This window comes from Pseudoliparis swirei, chromosome 2 (assembly GCF_029220125.1).
Source record: "Pseudoliparis swirei isolate HS2019 ecotype Mariana Trench chromosome 2, NWPU_hadal_v1, whole genome shotgun sequence".
Classification (NCBI taxonomy): domain Eukaryota; kingdom Metazoa; phylum Chordata; class Actinopteri; order Perciformes; family Liparidae; genus Pseudoliparis; species Pseudoliparis swirei.
Genome location: NC_079389.1, coordinates 22,284,353 through 22,300,276, shown reverse-complemented (window position 1 = coordinate 22,300,276; position 15,924 = coordinate 22,284,353). Strand labels below are relative to the sequence as shown.

The 15,924-nt window shown below is 40.7% G+C and overlaps 2 protein-coding genes across 2 annotated transcripts; both read left to right on the top strand.

Moving 5' to 3' along the window:
* The first annotated feature begins 7,005 nt into the window (after positions 1-7,005).
* Positions 7,006-8,199, top strand: LOC130202846 (trace amine-associated receptor 13c-like). The gene is made up of 2 exons (XM_056428648.1): positions 7,006-7,175; positions 7,380-8,199. The coding sequence occupies exons 1-2, from the start codon at positions 7,006-7,008 to the stop codon at positions 8,197-8,199; spliced, it is 990 nt and encodes a 329-aa protein (XP_056284623.1).
* A 4,939-nt stretch (positions 8,200-13,138) lies between these two features.
* On the top strand, positions 13,139-14,332 carry LOC130202840 (trace amine-associated receptor 13c-like). Its single transcript, XM_056428636.1, has 2 exons — positions 13,139-13,308; positions 13,513-14,332. Exons 1-2 carry the CDS (start codon positions 13,139-13,141, stop codon positions 14,330-14,332), a joined length of 990 nt encoding a protein of 329 aa, XP_056284611.1.
* The last annotated feature ends 1,592 nt before the right edge of the window (positions 14,333-15,924 follow it).

The window sequence follows — 15,924 nt, the reverse complement described above, 5'->3', positions numbered from 1 at the left end:
TCTGGGATATATGCTGGCCAGAGTACGCACAAGCCTCCTGATGCATCCTCCGGAAAGTGGGAGGATCAAGTCACATCCGGGCATTTTGACCGTGCTTTGCGAGAAGCGAACTTTGAATTGGAACATGTCCTCGGGCTGAGACTGATGACGTTTCACGAGTCACGAGAACACAAGGAGAGGAAAGTACGCACAAGTACGCTGATTGAGAAACGCCGATAGTCCCACTACATTTGAGAGAAGGCCGTCATCTCTTACGCCAATATTTCCAATGCTAAGCATCTCCCACCAAAACATTCTTGATTAACAGCACACCAGGTGAGAGGAAAATAAATATGTTTTGCTTTTGGAGTAAACTGGCCCCTTAAGAGTCATCAACTTAATGAAAATGGTAAAAAGAAATACAATCTAAAAAAGGGTATGGATAATAAAGTAGTGACATGGCCTCTGCAAACATTAATGGGTATTTGTTAGTCACAGTTTGTGTTTTAGGGTCAAATAAGTTTAAAATAACAAGTCTATGTTACAGTATGCCTGTATTTAGTTTTGAAGTACACACTGTACGATGTCTAACTGGTTGGACAAAAAAGTTCACGAGACAAAAGAAAAACATTCAAAAGCTTAACCGTACTGATCGAACCAAGAGAGATGTGGTCTGGAATGCAACGGTGCAGGAAGGAGTTTGACAGCTCCTTTATGAGTTCTGTCACGGCTGAGTTTTAACCCCCCGGGGAAAAATAGACAGATGCAAAGGTCAGGTGTTGCCGGCTAGTCCCAATCTGAGGACCAAACAATAGCCGAACAGTTTAGGAGAATAACAACACGTCGCAAAAGGTTTGATTGGAGGCAAAGGAACGTCAGTTCGACTCCCAGCTCCCGTTGGATGTCTGAGCTCTTTCACATTTCTCTAATGCTGCGTCTACACACACAAAAATGACACTAATGACACAAATTTTCGCCGGATGGCGCGATTGACACGAGTTAAGCAAATTGTCACCATCAAGTTGAAATATGTCGACTTGGCCCAACCTGAGTTGCGAAAGCCAATTATTACCATTTATTTCTTCCCTGGTGGATGGCGAAAATGATAACTGTTTCCACAGAGATAAGTAAAGCGTTGCTAATATTCACAACGCTTTTGGTGTGGATGCTATCCAAAACTCAAGGCCATAGGTGAGAGTCATGGTTAGAGTGGTCTCCTTGCAAGGTAGCGGGTCCAATCCCTTGTCTCCTCATAGTCGAAGTGTCCTTGAACAAGACACCGAAACCCCAACCTCAAAACCAAATAAATATTCAAATGTGTTGCTGTGAAATTTTCCTGAAAAAAAACAAAGATGAAATGGAAATCATGATCCTAAAAGTAAGGTTCTCAATGATTGAATAAACCAAGTGGAGGGAAGTAAGTGATGATGATCGAGATGAAGATGACAAGCAAAGCGAAGGGGAGAAACTTCAGTCCCTACTGGACAAAAAACTGAGTCCGAGAGACATGACGAGACAAGAAAAGAGATGCATCAGTTGTGTAACAGAGAGCAGAAATGTTACTTTCTGAATTCTTGTTGTTCTGAGTTTGTCCTCTTGGTTGAATGCACTTATTTTGAGTCGCTTTGGATGAAAGCGTCCGCTTAACCACATGTTAATGTAAAGTCAAAAGTTGTAAATGCTGGAGACGATGATTTTATGTGGAAATAATTTTATTCTGAATTTGTACATCATAAACTATTTATATTTATGTGTTTGCACTCCATGTAATCACACTCTTTTCTACATTGTACTGCAAATGCTGCTCGACAATTTCCATTTAGATAAATAAAGTTAGATATTATCGTATTTAATCTTGAATCTTTGTGAATCATGTTCTTGAGCAGATAATTAACTGTGTCAATTGTCATTAGTTAAGCTGAAACTATACTTCTACCCAAGGGCCTAGGTTTGGTCTCAGCATTGGTAGGGACACTGCCAATGCACTGCCAATGCACTGCCAATGCGTTTACCGCCTATAGACATAACATTTTTTTTTTTTTAGTAGGTTCCTATGACAAGTTTGAACGGTTCTTCATGTAAATGTGTTAAGGCCTTGACTGGCATCATCCATGATTATTTTTGGAAGGATTGGATGAGTTCATGCAACAGTCTATAACATAACAAATCACAGAAAGTCGGCGTCTATTGGGGTGCACATATTGTCAATGAAAATTCTGTTAAGATTCACCATTCTCCTCCCCATTCATCTTTACGGCCTTAAAATTATCCTTGTAAAGGAGTGAAGTCGATTCGAATAAGTTTTGTGGTATAAATCCGTAAATGTATCACAAAAAATGACAGATTCATGCAAAAAACACACAAAAAACACCCCAAACGTCCAACTTTGACGAATCATTGTAGTGCCCCTTAGTGTTCAAATCACACACAATTTGTTTAGCAAGTTCCAGGATGCAATTTAAATATATACCTAGGGATGAGAATTGATACGATTTTAACGATTCCGATGCCTTATCGATTCCTGCTTATCGATTCGATTCCTTATCGATTCTTTTATCGATTCTTATTGGGCAAGGGGTGAAAAAAAGAGCACAAACGGGTTTATTTACATTAATTTTCTTTTATATAATTTTCTATAATGCTGCACACACCATATACAGTATGTATACATACACATTTACATTTTTTTAAATAATCAAAAACATTTATACATATTCCTCTTGAACTTAAAATAAAACTTACATCACTTAAATAAAATGTATTCTGTTTAATTTAAACATGTTCCTAGAAATTACAGTGCTCCTTCCTTTTTTTCAAAGGGCATATGAACTGAGCTGCCAAAAATGAAACTAGCAGTGGCAAATACCAAGTGTGCAACCATCAATTGTATGGATCATCAACAATTCTTGTGCAGAAAAATAAGCATGTCTGCTTTCTCCAGGAGGATACGCGATCTCTCAGGACTTATCGTGTCTCCAGCCGTGGAGAACACTCTCTCAGATGGGGTGGAGGATGCCTGAACACAAAGATATGAGGAGGTGTACAAGACGTGCTGTAGCCTGCGACCCAGACAGACGACCAGCCTCTGAACCGGTCTGACTCTGAACGTCATCAGCTAAATTGGATGGCAATGGAGATTATTTATATTGTGAAAGCTGGTTTACACAATGAAACAAATGGCACTAACAAAATTGCTGAATTTGCTGAGCTGACATAAAGCCACATTAAGAGGGGAGGCAAACACTACCTCTGCCTCAATGTAGGGGGCTGACAATGGAAGATTCTATAGCTAAGCTAGCGTAGCTATATGCTAAGTTTAATAATGGATTAAAAATCGATATGCTCAGTTTAATAATGGGTTAACACGATAACGCGAACGTTTGCTGATAACACACACCCTCCGATAATTAACACCGTTACGATCAAACATTTCTCAAAACTGGACTTTCAATCCAAACGTGAAGTGATCGATAATGGGACCGATGCCGGAGCTCAAATGTATGCTTCAAACGAAGAGACAGAAGAGAACTTGATCGACTCCACACAATAAAGGCAAATGGCTTCACACAGTGAGTGGTTGTGATCACTTTGGAGGAGTTTACCTTGGACAGAAAGAGATGAAGCCGGCGTTAGCTGAGCTGCTGCATCGAACACACGACATTCCTGTAATTTAATTCCACGCTGTGTTCAAATGCTTCTTCATATTTGTTGTATTTCCTCCCTTCGACGAAATAGACTTTTTACACACGTTACAAGTGGCGTAGTTGTCATTTTGTCGTGTGAAATAGAGCCAAACTTTAGAGCGCTTCTGCCTCGTTGCCATGTTTGCTGCAGTCTGAAGAAACTAAAAAAGTTCGCGCATGCGCAACGCCACAGAGGACCGTTAGCAGAACCGTTAAAGAATTTGGCTGACGATCCCAAACAATCGGTTCACTGGGAACCGGTTCTGTGATGCCCATCCCTATATATACCAACAATTTGGAATGATAAGTCTCAAGAGTGTAGAAGTTGTAAGAAATGGAAAAATACAACATGCCCCTAAGAGGTTCATTGGGCCATATAATCTTAACACATTGGGATATTAAAAAACATTTGATACATAGTAGTTGATATAGCTTCAATCATGTTCGACACAAAGTGTGGTATGGATCGGACACAACGTGTAAGAGAACGGGGCAATTATGTGTTTTCACCAAATTAAAAATGACGGAAAATCTATGCAGGCAGCGCTTAAGGGTCTCTGAGGCTTTTTTGTAGAGTAGGTCCAAGTGGACATTTGTGATAAATTTCAAGTCAATCGGACATTCTGAGTGAGGGGCGTCACCGGTCCAAATTTGAGTCAGCGCTAGACAGCGATTCTTATTGACCCATTTTTTACGTCAATATCATACGTCTAGTTTTCACCAATTTGACAAGCTTGCCAAATGTTGTGACTTTTGGGGTATCTTACGTAACCCCAATATGCCCCCAATGTTCTAAAATAAAGATCAGAACAATAAGATTAAAGCTGCGAGCAGAGATGAACGGGTCCTACCTCATCTGCACCTGTTGGGGGCACTGGTGTGACGGGATGTTACGTACCCCCAATATGCGCCCAAAATTGAAAAATAAGTAGCAGAATAATAAGAATTCTAACAATTTCAATTGAGTCCTCTCGTACTGACTTTGTCAGTCGCTTGCACCCTAATTAATAAATAGCTACTAAAACCATTTAAGCAGAAGGCTGGGTTATTCTTTTTTTCAAGGGTGGTCTTTTTGATGTTGTATGGTTTTACACAATTAAAACAAAGTGCCTTTTTGAAGGTAGGTTTATAATTAGCCACGGGTACTGAGTATACCATTTCATGTCCAGGACGCTGCTACACTGACTTCATTGACGGTCACTTTCGCTCAACCTGACTGTTCCCTGAAGAGCAAAGAGAACTTAGCCTAGTCTGCACATGGATGTTTTAACAGAATAATAATTCACTCAAAACAGGTAGACAATGTTTACACTGTCAGCCATGATAATACACGTCAACACAGTATCAATATAAGACCTTACCTGAAGCCCTTGCACTACATCTGCACTGGATTTCTGAGTTTCCTGAACGCATTTCATAATAATTCCGTAATCAATAAATGTAGACCGTATGAGTAGTACATGCAATTATTTTGAAAGCCATTTAGAATACTTAGGTAATAGTTGTAGGTTTTATGGAACAACCTTGTATTTTACACTCAACATCACATCATTCAAAAGTGCTGACATGAGGTCAGATTCCCAAAATGTCCTTTAGTTTCATTGCTAATGCTAATTTCTAACAAAATGCCATGAGTAAGAGCTCACCTGGATACTCGATGGTCCAGCTGCTGCTACCTCAATCTGCACTACATCTGCACTGGATTTCTGAGTTTCCTGAATTCATTTCAAAAGGATGCAGGTTTGTACTGTGTGGGTAGTTAGCCTACTAACGTAGCTAGCTAACGTTAACTAACAACAACCTGGGGTTCTTGATAGCTACTTACCTTCTGGGTCGTTAAAAAAATGTGGATATCTATTTTCTTTTTTGGAGGCATTCGAATATGTTTAGTCCCTCCAAAGTCCCTTTGTTGTTTACTGCAAAGAATGGGTTGCCTCCACAACAGCGTAACACAAAATGTAAAATGCTTTGTGTGCTGGCATCATGAAAGTCTTACCTTTGTGTGAAACTAATTTGACGTTAATTGGATTTACATACTTAGAGAAGCAAGCCAAAGTATAGAACATTTTACTTCCTGATACCAGTAGGGGGCGCTACGACTAATTAAAAATTAGACTGTACATGTCTTCAGGCCTGGAGTTGAGTTACATTGGTTTATTAGTTCACAGCAACGGATAACATTTCACAGATGCTTCTACACTCACCACACTTCAACGTATCGTTACGATCTTCACAGGGAAGCATTAAGAAGGTCTTAAGTCTATTCTGACACATTTTGAGAGGGATGTGATTAAACTGTGAGGGGAAGGGTAGAAGAGTAGAAAACATGTAACTTCCTTTTGCCAATAGGTGGTGCTATGACTAATTCAAAATGATCAAATGGATATTTTCAGGGTCACAAAGTAGAAAGAACTGGTTGCTTCATTATGGCTTGTTTCTGTGATTTAGCTGTAACTAAATGACTGCCAATGACGACCCTTCAAGACGAGTCTGGAGGTTCTGTTTGTTCTTTACGTCTGCAGGCATACTGCCTGTGTATTGCCGTCTGTGCTCCTGGCCTCTTGTTTCATGTCCTGTGGGTCTCCACCTATCTGAGTCAACACAACCACATCATCTGCAAAGAGCAGAAAAGCAAGGACAACAGAAGGGGCACTCTATCAACCCTGGCTTCACCTTGAGGTCCGATTTCATGAATATTACATACATTATTGATAACAAGAGACAATCTGTGTGGTGCCCAACACCCATGAAAACTTTTTTGACTTTGTGGCAAGAATAGGTTTTGAAAGGTGTTTTCAAATATGTCACTGATTCTGAAAGTCTCAGCCCTTACATATAGATTCTCAGTCCTTACGTATAGATTTGAGGGGAAATGACTGCGAAAGCCAACAAAGGGACTTCGCTACAGCCAGAAGAGCCTTGCCTGTGGATCTCAAGCTATGCTCTGCTCAGAGGGGGCAGCAGTTTAGCAATGTAACAGGGATCTTAACATCTAATGTAATACTACTTGACAGGTACTTTCTACTAATACCCATGAATATGGTTTTAACATACCCCCAAAGGACCCTCGTAAAGTCAGTGTTCTGGACCTCTCTATTTCTACATTGTAAATCTGCATCCAGCCATGACTGTGCAGAGCTGAGCCCACCGAACTGAACCGAAAATGTACAACACATATTTCCAGTAAGGTTTAAGTGATAACCATAATCACGATAGCTAGAAGTTGTTGTCGAGGGGAGGGATGTTAGTATCAGCTAGAAACAAGAAAACGCTGTTGTGGGAGGGAAGAGCTAAAGTCAAAACACTCCCAGAACTCAGCGGCTTCCACCACCACTCTCTGACGATGGAGACACCAGAAGGAGCTGAACTCTGCTTTCCACTACTCAACAATTCCTGCAGGAAACCAGAGCCGCCTCAGCTCGAAGGGATTCTCATTAACGTTCTGCTGTCCTCCATCTCTGTGCTCACTGCAGCTCTCAACCTGCTGATCATCATCTCCATCTCCCACTTCAGGCAGAGATTAAGCTTTACCATAAATGAATACATGTTTTGACAATTAAATGTGAATGGTCTAGTTAATAATATAAATCTGTTTTTTAAACGATAACTTTGAATACTACGCATTTAAATGTAATTTTGGATGCCAAACTACATTAATTGATGTTACTAACTTGTTACCATTATAATCTCATGAATAAGTATATTCTTCCTCTCCAGGCAGCTCCACAGCCCCACCAACCTCCTCATCCTCTCCCTGGCTGTCTCAGACTTCCTGGTGGGCCTCCTGCTGATGCCGGTTGATCTCCTCTTTTCAGAAACTTGCTGGTTCCTGGGTGACTTCATGTGTGCTCTGTATTATGTTATGGATTTTATAATTACTTCTTCTTCGGTTGGAAATATGGTGCTCATATCTATTGATCGTTATATGGCTATCTGTGACCCTCTACATTATAACAACAGAGTTACTCTGGACAGAATGAAGATCTGTATCTGTCTATGTTGGATTTACTCTGTTCTCTACAATAGTTGTATTTTGATGGACTTTCTAAAACAACCTGAGGTGCATTATTCCTGCTACGGAGAGTGTGTAGTTGTTCTTAACTATGTAACAGGATCTGTTGATGCTGTCTTTACCTTTATCGGCCCGGTTACTGTCATCATACTTCTGTACATGAGAATATTTGTGGTGGCCGTGTCTCAGGCTCAAGCCATGCGGACCCACATTGCATCGGTCACAAAACAGCGTCCAGTCGGTGTAACTGCTAAGAAATCTGAGATGAAAGCAGCCAGGACTCTTGGTGTTGTTGTGGTTGTGTTTCTGATCTGTTTCTGTCCATATTACGCTCCATCCCTTTCAGGTGAGGTTATGGAAGAAAGTAGTTTATCCTTATCTTTCCTCATCTGGCTGCTATATTTCAACTCATGTCTTAACCCACTGATATATGCCTTATTTTACCCTTGGTTTAGAAAATCTATGAAACTCATAGTCACCCTCAAGATAGTGCAGCCCGGCTCTTGTGATACTAATATCCAGTAAGGTCAGACTGATGAGTAAAATCAACACAACTTATTGTGAAAATGGAAATGTATTTGGTGTTGTTACCAACTCACTGAAGTAAACTAGAAAGGTGTAACGGCTAGTTAAAATATAGTTAAACGGGAAAGTACTGTTTTTCCAACATTTTTAATATGTAGTTGAAATGTTACACATTTAAATTAAGTCAATAAATGTTGTTTTGTTAATATGCTCTTTTGTTATTTCTAAACACACTGAAGCACTTTCTTCAAGTTAAAATGCAGTGCAAATATCATTTTATTAAGCATGTCTTTAGTTATTCCTTATGACATCTATTTTAATTTGTTTGCAGATGAAACAAGCTCAGTTTAATCATAGGCAGAAGTTCATTCTGTGAATAAAAATATCAAGTTAATTGTAAGAGTTGCAAAACTGTTATGGATCATTCAGCTTCGAAAATGTTAGAAGATAGTGTTTTATTATATTTACATATAAACTAAGTGTTAACATATGGATCCATTTCAATAGACAGAATATGTTCTTGAGCTATGTGGTTCGTGGTAATGTTTCATAATTTAAATAATAACTTTTCACATTCAAACTGAGCAGCTAAGATGGCACACGCAGTTAAATGATGGCCTGCTTTATTTTCTTGTAAGCAAAAAAACAGCGACAGTTACTTTAATGTAAGTTTGTAATCCTGACATCACCAGGGAAGGAAATGAAGGCTGATTGCTTTAATATTTCATTCATTCAAAGAATAAAGATGAGCATCCTGATAATGTGATTTATGGAGATAAAGTTACACAACACTCACACACAGCCTCTCTCTCCCCCTCGGTCACAGACACACACATGTACAATAGATATGTCTCTCTTTCCCTGTCACACTCTTATCTGCACATATCTTTATTCTCAGGGCAGTTTTGGTCACATGTCTTCTCTCCTTTGTCCTGCAGACCGGAAGGCTACCAACTTCACCTTAGCTAACGCAACTAATTTCACCGGTCCTCGCTCTCCATAAATATCAGTCACATTTGCAATTCAGTTTGCTGTGAAGCCGTTTAAGTATTTTATTTCATTAGTTGCACAATGAACCCGAGCTCAAAGATCTTTAAAGCTGTGACTACCATGTTAGCACAGCAGCTTCAGTCCAATGAGTGTGTTCAAAATTGCATACTCAAGTTCTGTGTACTATACTTTGTTCTCTTGGAAGGAACTGTGGAGTATGGAAGCATTTCACACCAGCTTCATTTTACAAGCAACGTATGATGTCTTGCCATCTCCCAGTAACCTTCAACAATGGTACGGAGAAGACCCAACGTGCCCACTCTGCCCGTCTCCAGCAAACCTTAAACACATCCTGGTTGGCTGCAAGACAGGCCTGACTCAAGGCCGTTACACCTGGCGGCACAACCAAGTGCTGAAGTGCCTTGCAGCTATGCTGGAGACCAGACGAACGACCATCAATGGCCTACCTCCATCATCCCGTCCTACATCTGCAAGAGGTTTTGTCTGTGAAGGTGCAAAGCCAACCAAGACCAAGGCCAATACAACATCAGACCTCGGTCAGCTGGGAGCAGCGCAAGACTGGAGGCTCGTGGTGGATCTGAGTCCAAGACTCTACTTTCCACCAGAGATCGCCACTACGAACCTCAGACCAGACCTCGTGCTCTGGTCCTCCTCAACTAAGAAGGTGTACATCGTAGAGCTGACTGTACCCTGGGAGGACGCTGGAGAGGAGGCCTACGAAAGAAAGAGCCTTAAGTACGCTGAGCTGGCAGCTGATGCTGAGCAACGTGGCTGGAAAGCCAAAGTTTGCCCAGTGGAAGTCGGCTGCAGAGGCTTTGTTGGTAAGACAACTACCAGGCTGCTTAGGGATTTGGGAATTCGGGGCCAAGCCCAACGCCAAGCCATCAAAGCCCTCTCAAGCGCTGCTGAGTGGGCAAGCCGGTGGCTGTGGGTGAAGAGGAGAGACGCCACCTGGGCCCCAAAATAGCATCTGTGGCGCAGAAGTGTTGAAGCAGAGGGGGGCACATCTGGGACACCAGGTGTTGCCGATGAGCCCTCTGGAGGTGTTGTAGGCCTATCATCGAAACACCGGAGATGGAGGGTGCCCACCTGATGACTCCAATGAGGCTTTTAACCCTTTTGTCCCACAGACGGCACCATGACCCTTACCCGGAAACACCTTGCATGTCTGCGTCAACCCACTTTACATCTCAGGAGTGCAAATCAATCAGGGATTGTAAGACCTAGTCCTAAAACAGAACAGAACTGTCACTGTGTGTTGTATTCTGCAAATTAAATGAATGGTTATGTGACGAGCTGACTATTGACATCTTTGTTCAAAGATATATATATAATAGTATCCGTAGCCGCAGACTGCTTCTCCATGAACTGCGTCTGGATGACGGACGCTTCCAAACGATCAAATTATGTTCCATAGTTTCTGATTAAAAAGGTTGTTCAAAGATTGGTATTGGATATCTGTAATACTCGTGAAACTATTTTTAAGAATTAAGATGTATTATTCTGGTTACCGACAAGGTATCGTCGCTGCAATTGCAAGAGTAGTTCAGAGGTCCGATCAATTCACAGGTTGAATCAGAACTCTGTCCTCAAACACAGAAACAGTCTTTTTTACACAAGGATACAATATCCTACCGGTCAAAGTTTTAGAACTCTTCCCCCATTGTTCCAGTTTTTATTGAAATGTAAACAGTTCAAGTCCAGTGAATAACCTAAAATGGTAAGCGACAACAAAGTTTAGATTACCAAAAACAATAAAGTATATTTATTACCTAAGATGCACTTTTTGGTTTATAATTGACTGTAAAAGGGTATATTACTAACTAGTTTGTGGTGCATACTGTGATATTCTAAACTATCTCAAATTCAAACTGCATCATCTTTCCATTAAATCAATTTGAGAAGTTGAAAATGTTCTTCGACTTCAGTCTCAGCTTGTCTTTCAGGGGTGATGGTGGGATCCACTGCCAAACCAGTGGAGAACCACTGCCCCCGGGCCAATTGATAACCACTTCCCCAGACCAGTTAAGAACCACTGCCCCAGACCAGTTAAGAACCACTGCCCCAGACCAGTGGAGAACCACTGCCCCAGACCAGTTGAGAACGAGACAACATCCATCAACATAATACATTTGAAGTCCATCTGATAACTTCCTATTATCAGGTGTACAGTAACATATAGTGGCAAGAAATACACAAATGTATGGAAAAATCACACAACTCAAAATGGTGGGCATTTGGTACCGTTTAGAACATGGTCACACTAGAGTTATTATTAAGTAAACATGTGTTCCATATGCCTACCAAGTTTCATACATGTAGGTCAACTGTAGCGCTGGGGCTGCCTAATATAATATTTGTAGTGGGCGCTATCGATCCGAATTGCCATTTTCAGGTAACTTTGACTTTAAATGTGTGTATCAACTTACGTTACAATTCGAATATGTTTAGTCCCTCCAAAGTCCCTTTGTTGTTTACTGCAAAAAATGGGTTGCCACGGCAACAGCGTAACACAAAATGTAAAATGCTTTGTGTGCTGGCATCATGAAAGTCTTATCTTTATGTGAAACTAATTTGATGTTAATTGGATTTCCATACTTAGAGAAGCAAGCCAAAGTATGGAACATTTTACTTCCTGATACCAGTAGGGGGCGCTACGACTAGAATTAAAAATTAGACTGTACATGTCTTCAGGCCTGGAGTTGAGTTACATTGGTTTATTAGTTCACAGCAACGGATAACATTTCACAGATGCTCCTATACTCACCACACTTCAACGTATCGTTACGATCTTCACAGGGAAGCATTAAGAAGGTCTTAAGTCTATTCTGACACATTTTGAGAGGGATGTGATTAAACTGTGAGGGGAAGGGTAGAAAAGTAGAAAACATGTAACTTCCTTTTGCCACTAGGTGGTCCTATGACTAATTCAAAATGATCAAATGGATATTTTCAGGGTCACAAAGTAGAAAGAACTGGTTGCTTCATTATGGCTTGTTTCTGTGATTTAGCTGTAACTAAATGACTGCCAATGACGACCCTTCAAGACGAGTCTGGAGGTTCTGTTTGTTCTTTACGTCTGCAGGCATACTGCCTGTGTATTGCCGTCTGTGCTCCTGGCCTCTTGTTTCATGTCCTGTGGGTCTCCACCTATTTGAGTCAACACAACCACATCATCTGCAAAGAGCAGAAAAGCAAGGTCAACAGAAGGGGCACTCTATCAACCCTGGCTTCACCTTGAGGTCCGATTTCATGAATATCACCGACATTATTGATAACAAGAGACAATCTGTGTGGTGCCCAACACCCATGAAAACTTTTTTGACTTTGTGGCAAGAATAGGTTTTGAAAGGTGTTTTCAAATATGTCACTGATTCTGAAAGTCTCAGCCCTTACATATAGATTCTCAGTCCTTATGTATAGATTTGAGGGGAAATGACTGCGAAAGCCAACAAAGGGACTTAGCTACAGCCACAAGAGCCTTGCCTGTGGATCTCAAGCTATGCTCTGCTCAGAGGGGGCAGCAGTTTAGCAATGGAACAGGGATCCTAACCTCGAATGTAATACTACTTGACAGGTACTTTCTACTAATACCCATGAATATGGTTTTAACATACCCCCAAAGGACCCTCGTAAAGTCAGTGTTCTGGACCTCTCTATTTCTACATTGTAAATCTGCATCCAGCCATGACTGTGCAGAGCTGAGCCCACCGAACTGAACCGAAAATGTACAACACATATTTCCAGTAAGGTTTAAGTGGTAACCATAATCACGATAGCTAGAAGTTGTTGTAGAGGGGAGGGATGTTAGTATCAGCTAGAAACAAGAAAACGCTGTCGTGGGAGGGAAGATAAATCCGCTGTCTATCAGAGAGCGACAGTCAAAACACTCCCAGAACTCAGCGGCTTCCACCACCACTCTCTGACGATGGAGACACCAGAAGGAGCTGAACTCTGCTTTCCACTTCTCAACAATTCCTGCAGGAAACCAGAGCCGCCTCAGCTCGAAGGGATTCTCATTAACGCTCTGCTGTCTTTCATCTCTGTGCTCACTGCAGCTCTCAACCTGCTGATCATCATCTCCATCTCCCACTTCAGGCAGAGATTAAGCTTTACCATAAATGAATACATGTTTTGACAATTAAATGTGAATGGTCTAGTTAATAATATAAATCTGTTTTTTAAACAATAACTTTGAATACTACGCATTTAAATGTAATTTTGGATGCCAAACTACATTAATTGATGTGACTAACTTGTTACCATTATAATCTCATGAATAAGTATGTTCTTCCTCTCCAGGCAGCTCCACAGCCCCACCAACCTCCTCATCCTCTCCCTGGCTGTCTCAGACTTCCTGGTGGGCCTCCTGCTGATGCCGGTTGATCTCCTCTTTTCAGAAACTTGCTGGTTCCTGGGTGACTTCATGTGTGCTCTGTATTATGTTATGGATTTTATAATTACTTCTTCTTCGGTTGGAAATATGGTGCTCATATCTATTGATCGTTATATGGCTATCTGTGACCCTCTACATTATAACAACAGAGTTACTCTGGACAGAATGAAGATCTGTATCTGTCTATGTTGGATTTACTCTGTTCTCTACAATAGTTGTATTTTGATGGACTTTCTAAAACAACCTGAGGTGCATTATTCCTGCTACGGAGAGTGTGTAGTTGTTCTTAACAATGTAACAGGATCTGTTGATGCTGTCTTTACCTTTATCGGCCCGGTTACTGTCATCATACTTCTGTACATGAGAATATTTGTGGTGGCCGTGTCTCACGCTCAAGCCATGCGGACCCACATTGCATCTGTCACAAAACAGCGTCCAGTCGGTGTAACTGCTAAGAAATCTGAGATGAAAGCAGCCAGGACTCTTGGTGTTGTTGTGGTTGTGTTTCTGATCTGTTTCTGTCCATATTACTCTCCATCCCTTACAGGTGAGGTTATGGAAGACAATAGTTCATCCTTATCTTTCCTCGTCTGGCTGCTATATTTCAACTCATGTCTTAACCCGCTGATATATGCCTTCTTTTACCCTTGGTTTAGAAAATCTATGAAACTCATAGTCACCCTCAAGATACTGCAGCCCGGCTCTTGTGATACTAATATCCAGTAAGGTCAGACTGATGAGTAAAATCAACACAACTTATTGTGAAAATGGAAATGTATTTGGTGTTGTTACCAACTCACTGAAGTAAACTAGAAAGGTGTAACGGCTAGTTAAAATAGTTAAAACGGGAAAGTACTGTTTTTCCAACATTTTAAATATGTAGTTGAAATGTTACACATTTAAATGAAGTCAATAAATCTTTTGTTTTTATATTCTTGTTATTTCTAAATAAACTGAAGCAATTTCAAGTTGAAGTCAGTGCAGTAAAAAGTTATATGATGCATGTCTTCGAGTTATTCCTTATGACATAACTATTTTATTTAGTTTGCTGATTAGATGAAATTGATTTAATTATATGCAGAAGTTTATACTGTGAATAAAATTATCAAGGAAATTGTGAGAGTTGGCAAACTGTTATGAATCATTAAGCTTTCAAAATATTTGAAGATAGTGTTTAATTATATTTGCATATTAAGTAAGTGTCAACATATGGGTCCATTTCAATAGACAGAATATGTTCTTGAGTTATGTAGTGTCACGTCACAGGCTGTCCTTAGTGCCGGCTAGGGTGGGGCAGTGCAAGGAAGGAGTAAAAACAGGCCAAATTGAAAGGTTTAAAAATGAAGGGGAATGTTTATTCATTCAAACAAATCAAAAAAGTCCATACTTCAACAAAGAGCATCCCGGGGGAGAAAAAGGCTGACCTTTAAAGCCTGGCTTGTCCAGCTCCTTTCCTCCGTGTTCTCTCCCCTGCATCTTCTTAAGCTTCCCAGCCCTGCCTCAATTAGATACTCTAAGCACCTGCAGCTGGGATAGTGGTGAGGCAGTCTGGGAGGTGTAGTTTTAGCCAGAGCGGCCATTTTGTTGTGTGGCCGCTGTAACTCAGTGGGAATATAGCGTCCCTCCACTACCTGTCCCCTTGTGATGCCACAATGGTTTGTGGTAATGTTTCATAATTTAAACGACTTTTCAAATTCAAACTGAGCAGCTAAAATGGCACATGGTCAAATGATGGCCTGCTTTGTTTTCTTGTGAGCAAAAAAAAAGCGACAGTTACTTTAATGTAAGTTTGTAATCCTGACATCACCAGGGAAGGAAATGAAGGCTGATTGCTTTAATATTTTATTCATTCAAAGAATAAAGATGAGCATCCTGATAATGTGATTTATGGAGATAAAGTTATACAACACACTCACACACAGCCTCTCTCTCCCCCTCGGTCACAGACACACACATGTACAATAGATATGTCTCTCTTTCCCTGTCACACTCTTATCTGCACTTATCTTTATTCGAAGGGCAGTTTTGGTCACATGTCTTCTCTCCTTTGTCCTGCAGACCGGAAGGCTACCAACTTCACTTTAGCTAACGCAACTAATTTCACCGGTCCTCGCTCTCCAGAAATAGTCACATTTGCAATTGAGTTTGCTGTGTTCTCGAGAAGCCGTTTATGTATTTTATTTCATTAGTTGCACAATGAACCCGAGCTCAAAGATCTTTAAAGCTGTGACTACCATGTTAGCACAGCAGCTTCAGTCCAATGAGTGTGTTCAAAATTGCATACTCAAGTTCTGTGTACTATACTTTGTCACTGTGTG

Coding starts and splice junctions, on each gene's coding strand:
- LOC130202846 (XM_056428648.1), top strand. CDS start 7,006: ATGGAGACACCAGAAGGAGCTGAACTCTGCTTTCCACTACTCAACAAT. Junction 7,176..7,379: donor ATCTCCATCTCCCACTTCAG/GCAGAGATTAAG, acceptor CTTCCTCTCCAG/GCAGCTCCACAGCCCCACCA.
- LOC130202840 (XM_056428636.1), top strand. CDS start 13,139: ATGGAGACACCAGAAGGAGCTGAACTCTGCTTTCCACTTCTCAACAAT. Junction 13,309..13,512: donor ATCTCCATCTCCCACTTCAG/GCAGAGATTAAG, acceptor CTTCCTCTCCAG/GCAGCTCCACAGCCCCACCA.